General features: G+C 41.0%; 2 protein-coding genes across 4 annotated transcripts in view; one reads left to right on the forward strand and one right to left on the reverse strand.

Moving 5' to 3' along the window:
• mcamb (melanoma cell adhesion molecule b) overlaps positions 1–6,568 on the reverse strand; it is a 30,247-nt gene extending 23,679 nt beyond the window's left edge. For 2 of the 3 annotated variants that reach the window (XM_029518332.1, XM_029518331.1), the window contains exons 1-2: positions 6,449–6,568; positions 4,912–5,149 (exon numbers count right to left, since the gene is read on the reverse strand). In XM_029518332.1, the coding sequence (XP_029374192.1) occupies positions 4,912–4,975 (64 nt within the window). In that variant the 5' untranslated portion in view covers positions 4,976–5,149; positions 6,449–6,568. The remainder of the gene's footprint in view (positions 1–4,911; positions 5,150–6,448) is intronic. The other variant, XM_029518334.1, reaches the window with a different exon arrangement.
• Positions 6,569–12,508: 5,940 nt separating this feature from the next.
• rnf26 (ring finger protein 26) lies at positions 12,509–15,219 on the forward strand. Its single transcript, XM_029517696.1, has one exon. It carries the CDS (start codon positions 12,948–12,950, stop codon positions 14,295–14,297), a length of 1,350 nt encoding a protein of 449 aa, XP_029373556.1. The 5' UTR covers positions 12,509–12,947; the 3' UTR covers positions 14,298–15,219.
• Positions 15,220–19,704: the final 4,485 nt, after the last annotated feature.

Here is a 19,704-nt window from a genome sequence, read left to right on the forward strand (position 1 = left end):
ATTCATTTATTTATTATTAATGAAATTAGTGACTTTATAAATACACGAAGAATGGCCACAGAGAACACTCTAAATGGGCAGAGGTTATGCATTAAAGATAACTTTGTAACAGCCTGGTCCAAATGATTACTCAACACTCAAGGCCGTCTCTTATTCTCACGTCACCACAAATCCCAAACTTCTGTTTAAGGAAATATTCCAAAATACAACCAAAGAATAGGCCAAACAACAAAGTCTGGGTGTGTCTCATGATCTGAGTCTAACAGTGAACCTCTTTTATTCTCACTGAGAAAATTAAAAGCTTTTATGAACATGTTTTATAATATCTATGATAGAAGTCAAAATTCTGTTTGGTATCCCCTAAGCACCGTGATTCAACCACTTGTGATTGGTTCTGTTTATAGCAGATTAGAAAATGAAGCCTGATCTTCGATAATGATCACAGAAAAGAGAAATTTTGTCAGCATGTCAACACTCAGCATGTCAACACTCCTTAAAAAGGTACCCATTTTCTAATGGTGATGTGTACATATGACTTCATTTGTCAGGTTTGACAGTTTGCCAGAACTGCCTGCATTGAAACAATAACCTTCCTTTAACAAAGCTGATGACAGCAGGCCATTATGCAGAAGCAGTAAACCGACCTGAGCTGTGTTTGTGTCTCAGTGTGAGGGAAGCGTGTGCACAGCTGTCCTGTCTGATCAGGTAAGTTCAAAGGGCGTTAAGCAGCAGTAAGTGGGAACAGTCAGAGAAGACCTGGCCTTATGCACAACATAAAGGTGATGTGTGTCAATGCCCTGCAGCCAAATATAGAGCTATACATCAGTGAGCCCAGTAAAGTGCCATGCAGTAGAGCGGTTCAATGCATGTCGAGGTGTTCCATCAAGATTTACAGATGTAAAGAATCAAAGCACATCTGCAGGAAAGCCTGATCTTATGTTCAGGCATTCTTCCACTGTTGGGCATCAGTCACGGTGTGTTTCTTATAAAAATCAGATTGTGTTCAAAAATGTTGCAAGAATTTTAGCCCATTTTGCCCAAGCCCATTTTTAAAACCAACTTACATGGAGGCTTTTCTCTGGAAGGGAAATGTTGATTACATGTTATGTTTACTGTGAAAGCTGAACAAGCAGAAAATCAACTTTCTTCCGACGACACAGTAAACCCTAACCCTAACCCAAAGCGTACTGATGAAGATATCATTCATTCAGGGACTGCACATGTTTCTCTGCTTGAGTTACAATATACAAACAATCATTATCGGATGTTTAGGGAACCTTTACAATATAGCTCTGATGACAACAACACAGAGCCTTGGTAGCTTTCTCCAAGAGCCCCGCCCCCAACGTCACCATCACTGCTTTCCCATATTGACCCAAGTAATGGTGATAATGGATGTTATTCACATCAATACGAAGATCAAACAGTAAAAGGAAACCCTTTGCTCCCTGAGTTTTTATTCCCAAGTGCACAGCTTCAACCCATTAATGGTTCTACAGGGAAACACTGGATCAGAAGGGTGTTTCCATAAAAACAATGGCAGCTTTTCTTCTGCTTTCATGGTCTAACACTTTTAAACACATCGACTACTCGGTAATCTGTGTGCATTTTCACTTTGCTCTGTTTACCTCAGGTTAGACAGAAAATTTGCCGTGTCGCTGACAGTCAGCCTAATGGTCCACCAACAGTCAGCAGAGGAAAGCAAAGTCAAAATGAACAAACATAACACAATCTGTGTGTTCAGGTGCATTGTGATTTTATAATGAGACCAGTCAGGAACTGCCTTCTCTATGACACTATGGCACTTTCATCGAGTCACTGTATAAAAAATACCACAATGGCATTTTTGCCCATTGTATCAAGCCTTGAATTTAGAAAGGCATTTGTTGATGTTTGCAAACCTGAGCTGCCATTCAAGTCAACTCAAAGGAAACCAAACGTACAATGACTTGAAGTACAAAACTACAGAAATTGTGATATAAGACTGTGCAAGCACAAGAACTAAAGTTTTTGAAAGTTTCCAGATTGACACGCCACAGTGTTGTTCTTTTACATTCAACTGTAACACATTCTGGTCACTATATTTCAGTTCAGTACTACTTTAAGCAGGCAAAGCTTCCCAAGCTTGTAAAATATCTGTGCCATGTTTCATGGTTGTTTAAGGTGAAGATGTGTAAAATTTCAAAACTGTAACATGCACTGTCCTTTTTCATGCCGTGCCACTGTGCAATAACAATGCTAATATTCACTAACCTCGGTACTGTTTCCTTTCCAGGTTTCACTGGGGATCTGGATAATGTTTCAACTGTAAATTATGAAAACTATTTTAGACATTTGCAGATTGATGGTGTGCTTTTGTAGATCAAAAACAGTGGTGGACTGCTCCTTTTCTGTGTGTCATCCTGAGGACATTGTTGCGTGGGAACACATAAACAGATCGCTTGAACAGCTCGAGGCTTTATGTCAGGAGAAAGATAAGACACCATGCGGCTGTGACAAACTTTCCCCAGACATGAATCTGGTTTTGGCAGCAGTTATTCGATTCAGTTGGTAACCGTTGGGTAAATTTGAGATATATCGCTGTACCTATGAACGCATAATAATTGTATGCTAGATTCTTCAAGAAATTTCCACCACAGCAACTACGATACATGTGCATTTATCAGTGAATGAGTGTTATATTAGATACAAATTAAAGCTAATTACTTTCACTGACTTCATTAAAAAGAATTTTATTCAGAGCCAAGACCCCTACCAACTCCTTACAATGTCCAGCCTGCTTTACAAGCTAACTGCTGTTCAACTGCATGCAAATGAAACGGTCGCAGCCCTGGCTGTGGCTTTGTGCCAGAAGAAAGGTCTGAATTTAGGGACTTCCATTTCAGCCCAGCTCGGCTCTGCTGATCTTCTCCCAGATTGTCAGGGCTCCGTTTTCTATGCTGCGGTCAGGACACAACGGGGACATTTATTGTCTGTGACCGGCTCTCTTCTTCTGAAGAGCAGCAGTTGTTGAAACTGAGGCTCAGTTCCTCAGCTGCAAAAGAGACTGATGACCTTTAAATGCGCAAGGTCTTAATGTGACTGGTCTTTGGCTGGGCTTTATTAGCTGATGTCACAGAAACTGAATGGCATCCTTATTGAGGGTCACCGTTACAATCCTTCTTTCCTCTGATGTCATCACAGGGTGGAGACGAGAGTTTGGCACTGACACAATTACACTCATTGGCGCTCCATATGCACATACATGTGCATGCATTCAAACAGAGCTTCTTTACAGATCCAGCAGGGTCTGAGTGGGTGCTAGCCAACATCATCAAATGCTTGAGATAATAACTGCTAAAGACTTTGAGGGGGAGACAAGCTCACTACAGAGCCTTTTGCCAACAATGAACCAGCAAACTGTTACGTCTAAAACTAATTGGGGCTACATATATTTGGTTAATAAATCAATAACTTCAATGACAAAAAAAGAAAAGAAAATCAACCTGCTGCTGTCTTTCCAGTGAGTAAAACACTGAATTTTCCATCCCAGCTTGTAAAATGCAAATATGTTGAACTTTTCCATGTCACATATGACAGTATGTTAAATATCTGACTATTGATCAGAAAAACATACATTTAAAGATAGAGCCTTAAACTGTCACTGCAGTGCAATAGGTATAGCCATCATCCTCTGGTCAAACAGCTTCACTAAAGTGATAAATAAAACTGTAAGGACAAAACACGAAGACAGCTGCAGGAGGAAAGAAAGTCACAAGTTCAGAGGTCCCAAAGAGCGGTCAGGGAAAACTTAAAAGGGAGCGCAACACAATGCAGACATAAAAAAGGTGTGTGTGTGTGTGTGGGGGGGGGGGGGGGGGTAGTCCAAACCAAAATGAGGAAAGGGTGGAGGAGGACCTGTCTTCTTTAAACAAACGACTAAAGGCAACCAACAAAGAAAAACTCCTGTAAAATGTATAAATGGAGGTAACATGCCATCCTCACCCACGTTAGCATCACACAGAAATCTATGCTCACAAATTCTGGCACTGAACACACATCAGCATACATTTTTTTTACCTTTCTGTCACATCTGATTTAAAGATATACCACACAGGTGAACCTTCCTCTTTGCTTACATCAGCCAGATTTCACACTGTAAACCCGTGAACTGAGCACTATATGTCACTCTGACATTGTGTGACAGAAACATGGTGGAGCTATTCACCAGCCAAGAGCTGACAGAAAACAGACAGAGGGCTCCCTCACTTCAAGTCCAGCTCTGTGAATGTCAGGGGCTAAAAATACATCCAGCAAACTATTCAAACTAACCAGAAATAACTTGCGGTACCACAGAAATTGGCAAAGTGCGGCATCTCATTTCGTTAAAGTCCTTACACAACAACTGGTGTACTTATTTACAACATAAAAAACCACAAACATTAAGAAAGATGAGGTGAAAGGAGTAAATCCACCTCAAGGCATTATAGTACTGTTATGCATTTTTGTTCATTTGTGGCAGAAAAAAAAAACATCTATCTATGAGGAGAAACCAACTGAGCACATAGAGTCTGGATCCAACATGTGACTGGATGCTCTGCAGTCTGATTTTCACTGAAAATAATGAATGAATGCGTCTAAACTTAGGTGGTGTCAGCCCTGCAAGACTCTTTGAGATATTGATCTTTTTGGTTGTACAGGATCTCTAAAAACCTTCAGTGAAATCCAAAGAAAAATGGTGAGAAGGCCTGAACATTACATTTAATTTCCAGATCACACTTTCCCTCTTTTAGAATGGAGGTGTATTTGTGACTCAATGGGGGATTTTTCTCAGGACAGAAGTTTTTTGTAAAGCCAACACCACACTGCCAGTACACAGCCCAAGCTCCAAAGCCACTCATGATGTGAGGATCCAGTTTTCCAGACACTCACCTCTCCAGGTGTGGAAGAGCAGCAGAAGTCCGATGAGCAGAGAGCCAGAATCCCGGACAGCCATGGTGGTCGGTCGGTGCTGCAGCAGCTGTCTGTGCCGGGCTGTGTGAGGCTGAGGGTGTGTGTGTGTGTGTGTGTGTGTGTGTGTGTGTGTATGTATGTGTGTGTGCGTGTGTGTGTGTGTGCGTGTGTGTGCAGGGAGGGAGGGAGCCTGACAGGGAATAGTCCTCCTGGAAAACTGTATGAGATACACACAGCCAGAGAGAGAGAGAGAGGCGGTTGAAGAGCTACGATCTTCCACTGTAAAAAATGTCCGTCAGTCTGATTCCACACTTTGTTTTGAACAGCCCAGTCTGAACTCTGATTGCTTATTAAGGAAGATGAATGGCGGAACAAAAGCTCTTAGTCTGAGTTAAAAAGAGTCACTGAAGTGGATTTTTTTTATTATTATTCTATTTCTTTATTTCCTTTCAGTGTGCAGAAAATGAGCCCATTCACAATGCCTGTCTGTTGCAGCTTACAGAATTCAGTAATAATTTATCAGAATGTACCATGTCACATTTTCTTATCAGTCGTACAAAGACCGGTTTTCCTCCCAGGAACGAATGTCTGGTAAAATATGATTGCCCATGAGCTGGTGTGAGAAAGGTGTGGCCACTGTTGCTCTTCTGCACACTTCTGCTTTGCATCATTCAGGATATATGAGGCCATTCTGCAGCGGACTAAGTGCAATTATGGTGTCCCATAGGCACTTTTTCCTTCCTGCTTTTAGTCTGTCTACTTTAATATTAAGCAATTTTCAAGCTGCTGCTCTGTTAAATTTTGATCTTATATCTCTGTTTTTGTCTGATGAATCACCATGGGGTTAGAGGTAAAGGTAGGGCTGCAGTTGCATTTGTATAATGGTACAATGTATAATGTACAACAAAGCTCATAATTAAAAGTTAACATTTAATCACTCTTTACTAATGCTGCTACAGCTCTAGACTGCTGGGGATGCACTACCTCCTCTCTTGCTGCTGTCCTATTTCCTGCAGTACCGAGGCATAGAAATGATCACCTCACCCCATGAGAACATCTGATCACAACCCAGCCCACCGCCACCCTGAGTATAAACCTCTCATATGCAGGCAGCCAGCAGTCACTCAAACAGTGAAAAGAGGCTTTAAAGGACTGTTTCAACTAAACTGTTTCTACATAAAAGTCACGGAATGCATCACAAGTCTGTTTGGTATTGCAAGCAACAACAATATGCATTACCTGCTGGAGTGAAATTGAGGTGTAGTAGAATGTTTTAAATCCAATATTTATAGATTTGAAGCTGGGTGTAGTAATCTGAGGGAACAGGAGTGGCCGGGGACAGTAAGCAGTTATTTATGGGTGCGTGAGGAACGATACCACTCCTGTGTCTTTGTAGGGAGGAGTTGGGAAAGGTTTTGTCTACGGTATGGGGAATGTGCAATGATATTTCTTTGTCCATTTCCTGTCTCTTGAAGAGCATGAGTCCTGCAGAGTGGACGGGCTTTTTTTAGCTTACCTTATTGTTTTTTGCAGTCAGTTCCTATCCTGTTTTGTGGCCACCCCAAATGGATGGACAGGCTGGACCATACTTCCTCAGCAGCCGTGGAGAGTGCATCCTCTGCTGAGCTTTTCTTTTTAAGGATGGGGTTGATGGTGGTGAGATTTGATCTGAAGTGGAAGTAGAGGCAGAAGAAAAGGGACAGGAAAGAGAACTAAACATAACTCCATCCTGCCTGTTTCATGATGGATCAAGTGGTGGGGTTAGGTGGACGGAACAGAATTATTTCAGGCATTGAGTTGTTGGGTTACCAGGAATTTTGTATCATCCAACTGCTGGCATCTTGTTTAAAGAAACACGACAAGCAGCTAGGCTTACTTTTTCTGGGTCACTGGGTCTTAGTGCAAAGACATATCTGTGTGTTATCCACATAGCAATGAAAGGATACGCTGTTATAACCTAAAAGCCAAGAGAAAGCATGTCAATGAAAAATAACATGGGGCCAACAAAAGAACGTTGCAACACACCACAAGAGATTAGGCTTGTAGAGAAAGCGTGATCACCTGTGATAACCAGTAAGTTCAATCTAAAAAATAAGTTTAAAACGAACCAAATACAGTATCCTCAATGTCAACACAATGTTTCAGGGCCAATATGAATTGCATGGTTAACAGTGCCAAATGCTGGAACACTTATTTTTGTGCGCTCTCTCCTTCTGCAGCTAAAAGGGGGTCATTTATTACTTTTAGAGTGCCAGTTTCTGTGCTGTGTGATGCTCTAAAATCAGACTGAAACAACTGAAATGTGATTCCCCTTCTGCACTAAGTCCCAAGCTTACTATGAACATAAAAAAGGAGTTGAATTCGCCTGACTCCCTAAATAAACTGGATTGAAAACTGCAGAGGAAAACATGCTGTGAAGACGTATTTCTCAGAAAAAGGGAGAAGGAAAATGTTGCCCTTCTGTTGAGACACCTGCTGACAGGATTTGACAAAAAAAAATCCGTCCAGACTGCCAAGAGTTTAAATGATTAAAACAATTGCACCTGGATGGATTTATGACAGCTAGAGAGGCACATTCAGGAGGATCCCAGAAATGTGTTATTTGTGTTTTGATTTTGTGATGAGCAGTTGATAATACTGTCTCAAAATCACCTCACTTATGATGTTTGATATTTTCGTACTTCAGTGTTACTACAAGTTACACATTGATTTCAAACCACAAATTAACTTGATAAAATTAGCTTTGATAGTCTAAAGTCGTTATATCATATTTCAAAATCAACAAAATACGCACAATGAAAGGCGAAGCCCAACAACACTTGTCTGCAGCTGCAAAAGTACTTCAGTTTAACCTTGATGTTTGGCACAGTGCTGCGTGAGAAAACCTCGGGGCCAGATGTGTTTTACAAACACGCAGCACTTCCTCAAACTCTGAACAGACAGTGATAATACCTCAAACTGTTGGTGCTGTTAGAACAATGTTTTAATCTTATTATTATTATTTGATCCCTTGTGAACTATAACCATACAGTCATGCAGATCAAAGATGGGTAGGATGTGTCATGCACACTTTGCAGACTTCAGTCCTGGAAAACACCCCCGTGTCTGCCAAGAAGGCTGCCTCTGGATCTGGGGCCACATAGGAGGAGGCAGGCAACACTACTATGTTGAGTCCTCAGAGCAGCATGGCACAATGGTATTTGGTTTTCTTGATGCACTTCCATTTTGTTGTGGTTTGCTATGTGGTTGCATTTATCAGCTACAGCATTAAATTGATTTTTATGAATCACTAAATAAATGCTAAATCTATTCTTTCATCTAACAGACCAAAGGAAGCCAAAAGGAAATATTTCATTAAAAATTCTTGACATTAGAAAGAACAAATACATGTGCCGTTCCTTATTTTATGGGTCTGTTATTTCTAAACATTCAAAGTTAGTAAAAAGCCAAAAACAGAAAGTGTGTCTGCTTTAAATTGACAGTCCTTTACCAGCCATCATTTAGGGTTTGCTTTTCTTTCCCTCCTAAAGCGATCAGAGGGGATCTGCTGGTACAGATATCAGCACTATTGCTCTGTTTAGATGGAAATATGAGGCCAAAGCTGATAACACATTCTAACATCCTTCCGTCTCTCTTTTGCTCCGAGCCGACTATGATGTTGTGTTTATGGATTTTGTGTTGTTAGGAAACTCAACACAACATCCTCTCTGGATTTATGTTATGCTGCTATAGACACGGAAACAATTGCAATTGTCTGACCCCTCACAATGCACTTTGCACACATGATATTTCATGGTGTTCCGTGGGTTCCTTTGAAATATGCATCATAAGTTTCTATCTACAGTAGATTGCTGTATGAAATAAAAAGTTACTCCAAAGCCACTAGAAAGCAACAGGTTGGTCAATTCATCTTTTACCCATAATACTGACAATTCATGTCGGTATTACGGGTAAAAGTTATTATTGATGCATGCAAAAAATGGTGTTAATTACTGTGTCAATTCTTTCCTTTCCTTTGGCAGTGAGACACAATCCATATGGTGTGTATTGATAGCAAAGAACTGGCCATTCTCAAAACAACCTCATTGTTTTGCCCCTCAAGGTCAGTAAATTACAACTGGATCTTGAGTGCTGCCATTTCACTTGGGTGTGGAACAGGGAAAATGGGTACAGTACATAAATAGACATATAGGATCTGGAGATTTCTTTTGTTCAGCAGCCCTCTTCAAATTCCTGGTGGACAAATTGCAAGAATGTCCCTCTTCACCCCTTATTTAATATGATACATCCTGAACAGGGCATTTGGGAATATCGGGGGTAATGGCTTTGGGAATCAGGCTCACTGAGTAAAATAGAAGCAGGAAAAACCCCCATTCCTGCCCCCACACTGTTCCCAGGGACTGTAAAGCATTTGTCACAACCTGCTGACTGCAAAAAGCCTCCAGCTTTCAACTGCAAGACTATTCATATTTCCGCTTAATGAAATCAGTTTTCCCATTAATGTCTACATTAAATCCCAAAACATCTTTGTAAGTGATTGACTAGAATACTGCAGAGTTTGTATTTCATGTATTTCAGTTTCTTAGCAATTAGATAACCTCGGTTGTCTCGGCTGAGTGCTGTCAGGCTCAGTTTTAACACTGAACTCCTTTAATGACTCCACTCCTGGTGACTTAAGTGTCCGGACCATGCACCCGTTTGTATGCTTTTCCTCAATGATTAATGAATACACACAACTTCTGTTTATCTCACCAGGGCTCACAATGCTGTGCTCATGGACTAAAGGAACCCCTGAAGGAAGGAAGCAGAGGAAGAGAAGTCATTCTCTCCAAGCCACTGAGGCCAGGCCCAAGAGCAAGTTGTTTTGGGGGGTAGTCTGTCAGGAATGAGAGGCAGCTATTGTCCAAACTGCTCCATAGGATGGGGGGCTTTTGAGCGTGCACTGGTATGGTGGGGAGGGGGCGAGTGGGAGAGAAATTAGAATTTCTGCTGAACTCCGTCACAACAACAGGGACTGTGACAAAGAAACACTTTGATAATGGCATGGGCCAAGACTTGTGCATTGCTTCTCCATGGTGATTATATGTAATAGGAGGCATCAATCATAGTAAATCCGCCCACTGACATGTTTCTTCATTGTTTCAGTCTGGGATGACTTCTGTGCTAAAAAGATGACAAGTGGAGATGAGTTTTAAAGAAGAAACTCTGATAAAGGCTAATCTCTCCAGTTTAGTCTTGCAACTTTTTTTATTTGCTTGGAGCAACTGCAACTAAGGGGAATCAGATTTATTAAGTAGTGGAGAGACTCATACACTGCACACACTGTAAGAAGTATGTGCCAGCACTCTTCAATCAATTCAAGACATTTGCCTGGACGATTATGGATACATTAACACTAAAGAATATGGAACGTCACTGTTCAAATCAAGAAAATTCAAAAAGGTTTTTTGGAAATAAGGAGAAAAATACTATAAACTTTTTCAGTGTGACTTGCATAGTTTTCCTTTTTTAAAATAGGCCTGTGTCCAGCTCTTTGAGCTATTCTCTCTACTCTGATGTTAGTTGTGTGTCATTTCAGTTCCTTTAATGGAAAAGAGCCAAGAGCAAAGTTGATGTAAATTAATGATCATTGACTTTATCAAGAAGAAAATGAAGCAATTCCACTTTTAACTGACAGACTGGGCTGACAGGGCTGGGTCAACACCTGCAGCTGACTTTAAGTTGTGCAGGAACTTTATTTAAATTAAAACCTGATACTTCATAGAGAAAATCATTATTGAATTCAGCTACAAAGCACAGTAATCTGTAGATAATTTATCACTAATGAAAAAAATAATCACCTGCAGTCCAACTACATTAACTAAACAACAGGTCTTACTAAGGTAAATTTCTGATACAAAAGCAGAATAATGAGTCCTGAAGCAGGAAGCTACTACTACATCCTGCAGACTGATGAACATCCTGCAGATGCACAGACGATGCCTTGAGAATAAGAAAGACAAAGAAAAGGAATGTCTTGCTGTGGGGCCTCCATAATCTGAGTCATTTCTATCTCTTTGAGTCACATCAGTAAAATCATGACTGCAGTGACTCTTTTGTTCAGCTCAGTTTGCCTTCATTCCCTCTATCGCCATCTGAGTACCCTGCAGAGGCAGCATGCTTCAGGCAAAAAGGGTTTCGGTGGAATGCAGGGTCCTGCTCTGGGTCTCGACCAGTCTGCACATCAGTGGTTTCTACTGTTTAGAGTTTGTGTTTTCCCAGAGAAAATTCTGGTCTGCCATGTACCCTCTGTCCTCTTACTAAAATACACATACACACATTCTGAATTTAAATTTATCCAATGAGTCCATCTTGCTGGCTGGCAGCCAAAATAATCACTCTATCTGAAGATCTGAACTTTAAACCCCAAAATACGTCACAAAATCTGGGAACGCAACATAAAATGTTCCTTCACTTTGCCATGATGACTAATTTCCAAAGTAGTGGAGGATCTGGTCTGTGGACCAGTGTTTACTAAAGAAAGTCATCCCCTCATGAACCTGTAAGTGGATAATTTTACTTTGTTAGGGGATTAAGGAACAGTTAAACAAATTGGGGGATTATTTTTCTTTGTTTCCAGTGGTGAATTAGGTAGTTGTGATGACTTCAAGTTCATGTCCTAAAATTACAAATTAATGGCATATTGTGCCTGTTGAGAACAAACTTTTAAATTTGATATTATACTAAATTAAAACGAAGCATTCTTGGGAATTTATATTTCTAAATTGGCACCGTCAAAGAGGTTTGACAGAATGAGACTGAGAGTTGAGAGTTGGTTGAGAATATGCATAACTATTATTCAGTTGCTCTAAAGTAAGATTTGAATAGAGTCCCCCCCCATTATAAAGTCTAAGAAGCCTGTCAATCTCTGTACAATACATCTTTGCAAGAACAAAAAGCTCAGTGTTGACCAGCTCAGATGGGGAGGATGGAGAAAGGAAGGAAATATTCCTGAGATTATTCAGGGCTGTAAAGCTTTTGTGATCCATTGACATTTAAGTGTCGCTGAGGTAATGGAAGGCAACAGCTCCACAAGTGAGATCATGTGAATGTAAATGGGACGGGCTTGGGACAGTGGAAAACACTGATACATGCACACACAGGTTCACTTATTTTTTCAATAGATAAAAACCAACCAAAGGTGTTTCTAATTCCACATTTAACTGATTAAACTTTACAGTAGTCACATATGTACAACTACCGATGTGATGTCGACATAACAGTTATTGTATTATTATATAATCTTTATCCCACCAATGCAACACTTCTGTAATCATTTTGTATAAACAATCGTACAGTTGAATCAAAAACTCTTTTAACACAGTATCAACAATAGTGAAGATTATAACAGAGGTTAAGTGTTAGACCGAATTCGTCTGGGATTTGAGTATTTTAAATAAACAGTTGAGTGTATTTTGGTCGACAGATTTTTAACACGTTAATTTTACTATAATTTTGAATAAAAAAAAATCTAAACATTTTATTTTGTAAACTCACCGGAAGGATGTGAGGTCAGCTGACTCGACCAAAACAAACATGGCGGCCGGAGTAAGAACGTGAGACACGTTGACGCTTATGCTAGTTTTTCTTCGCCTATGTTGATTTCAGACGCAGGTTTACTTTTTACGGATAACACCTTCTACAAAGTGACAGTCCGGTGAACAAATAGTTTCGGAGCAGCAGAAGAAAGAGCGACAACGAAACCCATCATGTAAGCGGAAGTGTGAGAGCCGTTTGAAACCAAACATCCGCTTCTGCCAAACGAGTGTTTTGGTGTTAGCTCGTTTGAAAACATGGATAATAACTCGTTTCGCCGTTCAATGAAACGGAGGGTGTTGAATTGTTTTGGCTAAATTACTCAAGACGCGCTAAGGACGAGGAAATATGTAACACCCGAGTGTCTGAAGTGAAGAAGACATGGACCTTTCTCCGGAGACAACTCAAGAATAAACCCGACACAGCAGACACACGTGACCATGGGTTTGGTGAACTTCGTCGTCTCCGCCATTGGAAAATGCCTGGACGCCGTTTGTTTGCTCCTGGACCTGAACTTCCTGGTCGTCCACACGGTGGTGCGGGCCGTGCTGGGGCTCATCTCCTTCATCAACAGCCTGCCTCACCTCCTCCTCGCCTCGGTGCTGGAGTTGGGAAACCTCTCGGTCTTCTGCCTGGTGTCCGCGGCACAGGCGGCTTCAGACGCAGCGCACAGTGGCGCCGCCATGTTGGGGAGCTTGGTGCTGGGTCTGGAGGGGCTGCTGGAGAGCCTGAAGATGGTGGGTTACCTGTGCACCCACGTCCTGTTCCGGGGCAAGGAGCATCTGTATCGAGGTGTGCTGCTGCTGCTGGAGGGCTGTGGCATAGCCGTCAGCCTGGTGGTCTATTTCACCAACACGGTGGTGAACTTTGCGCTCATTGCGGCTCAGAACGTGTACTTGGCGCTGGTGAGTGTATGGCAGACGGTGTCCAGTCCGCTGCAGAAGGTGCTGGAGTTCACGCTGACCTCCTTCACCTTTCTGTACAGCAGCCTGGTTGGTACATCAGCCTTCCTGTGGTCGCCATGTAAGCTGGTTTTGGACTTCCTGGTTTCCCTGGTGCACATGTTCATCAGCGTCTTCATCCTGAACATCTATGGCCTCCTGCTCACTGTCACCATTGCTCTGACTACCACGGCCTTCCTGAATCCGCAGCTAACACGACAGGCGGCTGTACAAGTTTCGGATTCCCTACGTTCTGTCCCTGCTGTGCACAATCTGTTTCTGCTTTTCCACAACCTTGTCTCAAGCATACGGAGCACCCTGCATGTTGTACGTGGTAACATACAACATCTGCACAGGATGCTCCATCACCTCTACTTGCTGGAGAGAAGACTATGGCAGCAGCTGGCTCGACACAGCAGCCAACTAGGCCTGGTGCTGAGGACACACCTCCACAGGGACAACGGCAACGGGATGAGAGGCGACGGTGATGCCAGTGAGGATCGGCGGGGCCCGCCAGATGGGAGAGCAGGAGATGGAGCCCACCAGGAGATGCTGGATTTAGTTTTCCCCTCCTCCAGTACAGAAAGACTTCTAAAGAAGCAGTCGTCTTCGGGCAAAGACGGTAAACCTCTGCCTGCCGAGAATCTGCTGACTCTTCTGAAGGAGCAGGAGGACAGGAAGAAGTGTGTCATCTGTCAGGACAGTACTAAGACAGTGGTGCTGCTGCCATGCAGACACCTCTGCTTGTGTAGAGACTGTACAAACCTCCTGTTGAAGCAACCTATCTATAAACATAACTGCCCACTCTGTCGACACATGATTCTCAACACCATGGACGTATATCTATGAGGGACCAGTGGAAGTATCAACTGTGGGCATCAAGGAGCTCAATAACTTAAGTATCTATACTTAAGAGGCTGGCTACCTGTCCAGCAGCACGGCACTCTCACACAGTGTAAGATGGGACTGAATCCAGTCCCACTGTAGGGAGAAGCGGTAGAGAAGATGGCTGGATGGGCATCTATACTTGATTAATTGATTAATTGAAGTGATGCTGAATGGCTTGGCATGTCTTATGTGAAGGGATAAGTCTGGTGATATTCTGTATTTATCTTCCTGTCAACAAATTCCACAATGAAATCCAAAGTAATAACCATCTCCTCATACATCTGCTTGTCTTCTCTGACTCTGGCTCTCAGCGTTAAGCCAATTTGTTCCAGATGAAGATGGAAGATAGAATATATCTTTAAAAATACGTTGTTCTATTTAAAGAAAGGGTGCTTTTCAAAAACACTTTGCTGTATTGTTTTTTTTTTGTTTGTTTTTTTTTTTTTTTTTTTTTTTCGAATTTTACTCTTTAAATTTGAAAGGGAGCAATAACAATAACAATACTTGTTCAAAGGCTCAGTGAAACATTTTCTTCAGTCTCCAGATGATAACAATGGAGGATATCATCAGACTTACCCCCCAAACTTGGTTTCACATCTTTGCCAGTAGTTCTGGGGTGAAGTTCAGTGAACACACTCACAGGAAGTGGTTTAATATTTGCACGTATAGATGCTGAGCAAACTACATCATTGACATTTCACTACCAAATGCGACAGTGTATAGCAAGGTGGCATTGAGCAATTATTTCCATTGTTTTTTGAATCTGTCAGTTATTTTCCCAATTGATTGTTCAGTGTAAAAAAAAAAAAAACAACAATAATCTTATACCAAAATATTTGAATATAACTTAAACTAAGTCTGTAAGGTGGATTTGGGTTGCAGCTACAGTCTCATTTTGGGACTGTGAAGCATCTGTTGCAACATTGAGTCTCAGGTCTTGTAGCCATGGTAACCTTTAGGTGCCTCCCGATGCTGCAATGTTTAACACTGCTCATGTCTAAAAAAAATAAACACCTTGGCAGATTGCAGGTGACCCCACACATGCAATATGTACAGCAGTGTATTCAAAGTACACCATGACCTTTATCTCAGTGGAAGCTTCTACCTTTCAAAAACACTAAATGTCTTTCCTGCATGGAGCCATGTGAAGGCCAGAAAAAGAAAAAAGTCTTCAGTATTTGAGAAAATTTTCTTGTCAGATGATAAAATACATCTTCATTCCATTTATTTGTTCTATTGATAGGGCTTTTTCCAGTCTGCCATCAGCAGCCTATTACTGTCAGCACCTACACACAATCCATAAACGGTTTTCCCTTTCAATTGCCTTTGTAATGAAACATAGATTTTTGTTTTCTGAAAGGAGCATAAACTAATAATGCTAGAAAATGTAATTTGCTCGTTTTTCACGTGTAGCTGTAGGTGCTGGCGTTTTGCTATTGATCAGTGTTAAAGGTTTACAGGGGAATATTGTGACACCACTTAATGTGTTATTGATGGTGGGTGAGGTGGAATCGGATAAGTGTCAGATGCCATCATCTGCTTTTTGAAATTTTTTTCCTTTAAATAATTTTTATGATTAGAAGAACTGTGATTGCTGCATTATATTTGTAAGACCAGACTGTTGTAATGGATTACTACTTCTCTCAGGTATTCCTAAAATGTAAAATGAGTATATCATTCCTAACTAAAGATCGCGGTGGACTGAAAACCAGCTCACACGACCGTCACCTGTTGCTACCTGCGGCATGTATGACACTGTGGGACAATGTGATTTGAAGACATGAATGTAACGTGTGTGTTTTTTAAGGCTGCACATAATGGCAAGTCGTCTATTGACAATAAATAAAACGTTCAAAAAAGTTTCAGGATTTTATGGTGAACACGTGCATGGCTGTGAGACTGCAAACAAAACGGACATACTAGTATATCAGATATGCATTTCTATTGCATGTTTTCATGGGTGGTTAGTCTTTTCATCTATAAATCTTGGAAAAAAAATACCAACACAAGCAGCAAAAGTCCATGTTAATCACACACCTTTCTAGTATAGCATCATGAAAAAGTGAAAAAACAAAATATTTGTACTATAGAAATGTGTAAGTTTTTGTTTGTGAAATAACATAAAATGGTGTCTTAAAAAACAGACTAGTTAACTGGAATCATTAATAAAATGCAAATTAATGCTTTCATATTTCAGCTCAAATATGGGATTGCACTCAACTACCACAATATAGCCTAAACAAATAGGTGCACAACTTTAACGTGACAAAATTTTGTTTCACTGACGTTTTCATGATGTGGACAGTCTATAGTCGCTGGAGTCCTCTTATGCAGAGTGAGGGGACACACAAGCGTCACACTCTTTACTTTTCAATGCCACATCTGAAACCAGAGAGTCAAGAGGGGCTGATGGTCACATGGGAACACTATCCAACAGAGAATTGTGGTTTACAGCTTCGAAGACATCACTGTTGTTCCTAATGACCCCACCAGAAATATCCCATCTGAATTACACAGCAGGATTAAAAAAAGTGCACTCCGTGTCATCAACCTACCGGGAATTTGAATTTTTGTGGAATTTTTTTTCCCCCAATGGTAGTTTACTGTTATATTAGTGAATTTTCAAAATTGGCATCTTTTGCTGTTAATGTGATTGTTTTGACTTGATGACAGTAAACTAAAGATGTCGTTAAAAAGGAGCTGTTTATTGTCTCCTGACCCACAAGTCCAACTTACGCTTTGTTTATGTGTCAGCTGTGAATGAGGATGGTGTTAACCGAGGACAGGACGGGGAACAGCAGGGAGGAGGAATAAACTAAGTAAAGCTTTATACCCCGGGGACTGAACCTCTCCTGACCCTGGTGATTCTGCCTGGGAGCAGTGTGGGAACATGGTCAACTCTCCTGCACTTTTTCCTGCCTCACTCAGACTCTATTTTTTCTGCTGAGGATCACTGTCCGCACTGCTTACGCTGAGTGCTGAATCTCAATCATCGCTACATCGAGTCCTTTAATCTTAGTGTATTAGTGACCAGGGAAACCACTTCAACACCAGACAGGTTCCCGCCGCCAGTGTGAGCGTGCAAATGTCTGCCAGCTACAAACTCATATCCAGTCGACCCTGACGTCTGATCTCCCTGTACTCATGAACAATTAAAGAATTTCCTCTCTAGCCATCGGGTCACAGGGCTGGTAAGGACTTGAACTGTTACCTTTTGACCGAGAGAGAAATGATATTCAGTGAAACGTGCCACTGTTTGCACAAAAAAAGGAAGAGAACTGAAATAACAATTCAAACCAATTCCCTGCTATTGATTAACATACAGCTGGTGTAGAAAATATTCCCCTTTATGGATTACATATATACTGGTTTCCTTAATGGGTATATATATATATAAAAAAGCCAGTGCTGCTTTTCAACACAACCAGATGGGGCCTTGGTCAGAACCAGGTTCAGGGTGGGCCTGGTCCTGCCTCTTAAAGAAAGATTTCCTTGTCACTGGTGCCAAATGCTTCTTCACGGAGGAATATGTCAAGTCTCTTTAAATAACTCTATAAAGAGTTCGTTCTAGACCTGCTCTAAGTGCCTTGATGTAACTCTATTATGATTTGGTGCAATATAAATAAATTTGATTTGATTTTGACAGTCACAAGAGCAATCTTTGAATATCCGTTTCAAACAGCTTTCTTCTTTTTAGAAATCTTCAAAGGGATCATCTCCATAAAAGGGAAACTCAGCTTCAAAGAAAACACGAGTGGAATTTCTTTCTGATTGTGTAACATCAGCCTGCGGTCTACTGCCAAATATTTGTTCAGTTTAAACATCTATTTCAGGTTTAACTATTGAGGATTAGAGTCCAGAAGCAACCAAAGCTTCAGTTTTAGTCGAGTTTACTTGTCATAACTCATTCTCTCTTTAGCCAAATTAGGCTGTGTGCTGAGGAAAAAAAGAATGAAAACAAATTCAAGCTGTTTACTCTCATTGTTTAATTAATTAAGCCATGATTTACTTATCTTCTGTTACAGTTCTGTGGTATAAAGCCACAGTTTGATGGGTTAGGGTTAGCCCATTAATGTCCATTTATTGATTTGTCTTCATACAGGCTTAGTTCTGCACAAAAAAAAAATCTCCATTTGATTTTTATGTAATGTTCATATCAGAATTTTAAAGCTTGATGTTTTAGTTCTCAAATGTAATTCAAATATGCCAGAATCGCTTTAATTAGGTGTTGTCAAGGCGTCATTTCTTCAACTGTGAATATTTGGTTCATTTCATGTCTTTTCTGATTTGTAAAGTCTGTTAAAGGATGTAATGGCCAACAGTCAAATATTGCATCAAGTGCTAGCCTCAGAAGATATTAAAGTACCATTCATCTCTAACGGATTCCTCAGTCATGAAGGTCCCTCGGGTCTGTTGGCATTATTCCCTGCTGGTTTAATCTGAAGCACAAACTCCCTGTTCATTGCATATGTTGCCTCAGATGGCACGTTTGCTGCAGAACACTAATACAACACTGCCCCCTGCTGGATCTGGTAGCAACGTCAACTCTTTCTGAGCAACATCTGGGGAAAGTGATGAAAAGCATTGCGGAGCTGATCACTGATTACAGCACATTTCCTTTAGAGTCCAGCTGTGCTTGATCCCATTTTGTTATTAGTAATAGTAGTATTAGTATAGTAGTATAAGAGTTTGATACTTTGATACTTAGTCAAAATATTTCTTTGAAACATTTAGATCATAACAGAGGGGAGTAACATTACCAGAAAAACAATCTGGACTACATAAATTGATAATATGAGAGAAAAAATATAAATAAATTGGGGAGATTGTGCTGGGTGAATTTTGACATCCTGTTTTATGAAATCCACAGTTAGACCCTGCCTCTTCCACAGTATGTATTCACACTCTTGCCGATCATATCGTCCCACTATGATCAATATTCTCCATATAATACACTTTTTAATCCAAAGATCAGACTCCTGCCTCACTTTCCATCACCTAAACAAACCTCTGCCCGGCTCATTTAGAGGGTGATGTCATCGTCTGCTTGGATTCATTATACAGCCCGTGAACTAATGGAAATATCTGACTAATGCCAGAGGAGGATTGATTAACTCCCTGCTGGGCTCATTGTACACCAGAGGGAAAAGTTATGAGGATATATTTAGAACTTAATTATATGTAGGAGATTCAGGGAGTGAACGGAAAATAACAATTCCTTATGTCTGTGGTTGTGTATTTGACGGGAGCCGACAACCTTCCACAGCGTGGTGCTGTCACCGTTCACCCACCTAAATAAACAACAGGGCCGGTTCAGTGGGAGAGCTGGAGGCCTTTTCTTTGTGTCATGAGGTGCCATGCTGGACAG

Source organism: Echeneis naucrates, chromosome 13 (assembly GCF_900963305.1).
Source record: "Echeneis naucrates chromosome 13, fEcheNa1.1, whole genome shotgun sequence".
Taxonomy (NCBI): Eukaryota; Metazoa; Chordata; class Actinopteri; order Carangiformes; family Echeneidae; genus Echeneis; species Echeneis naucrates.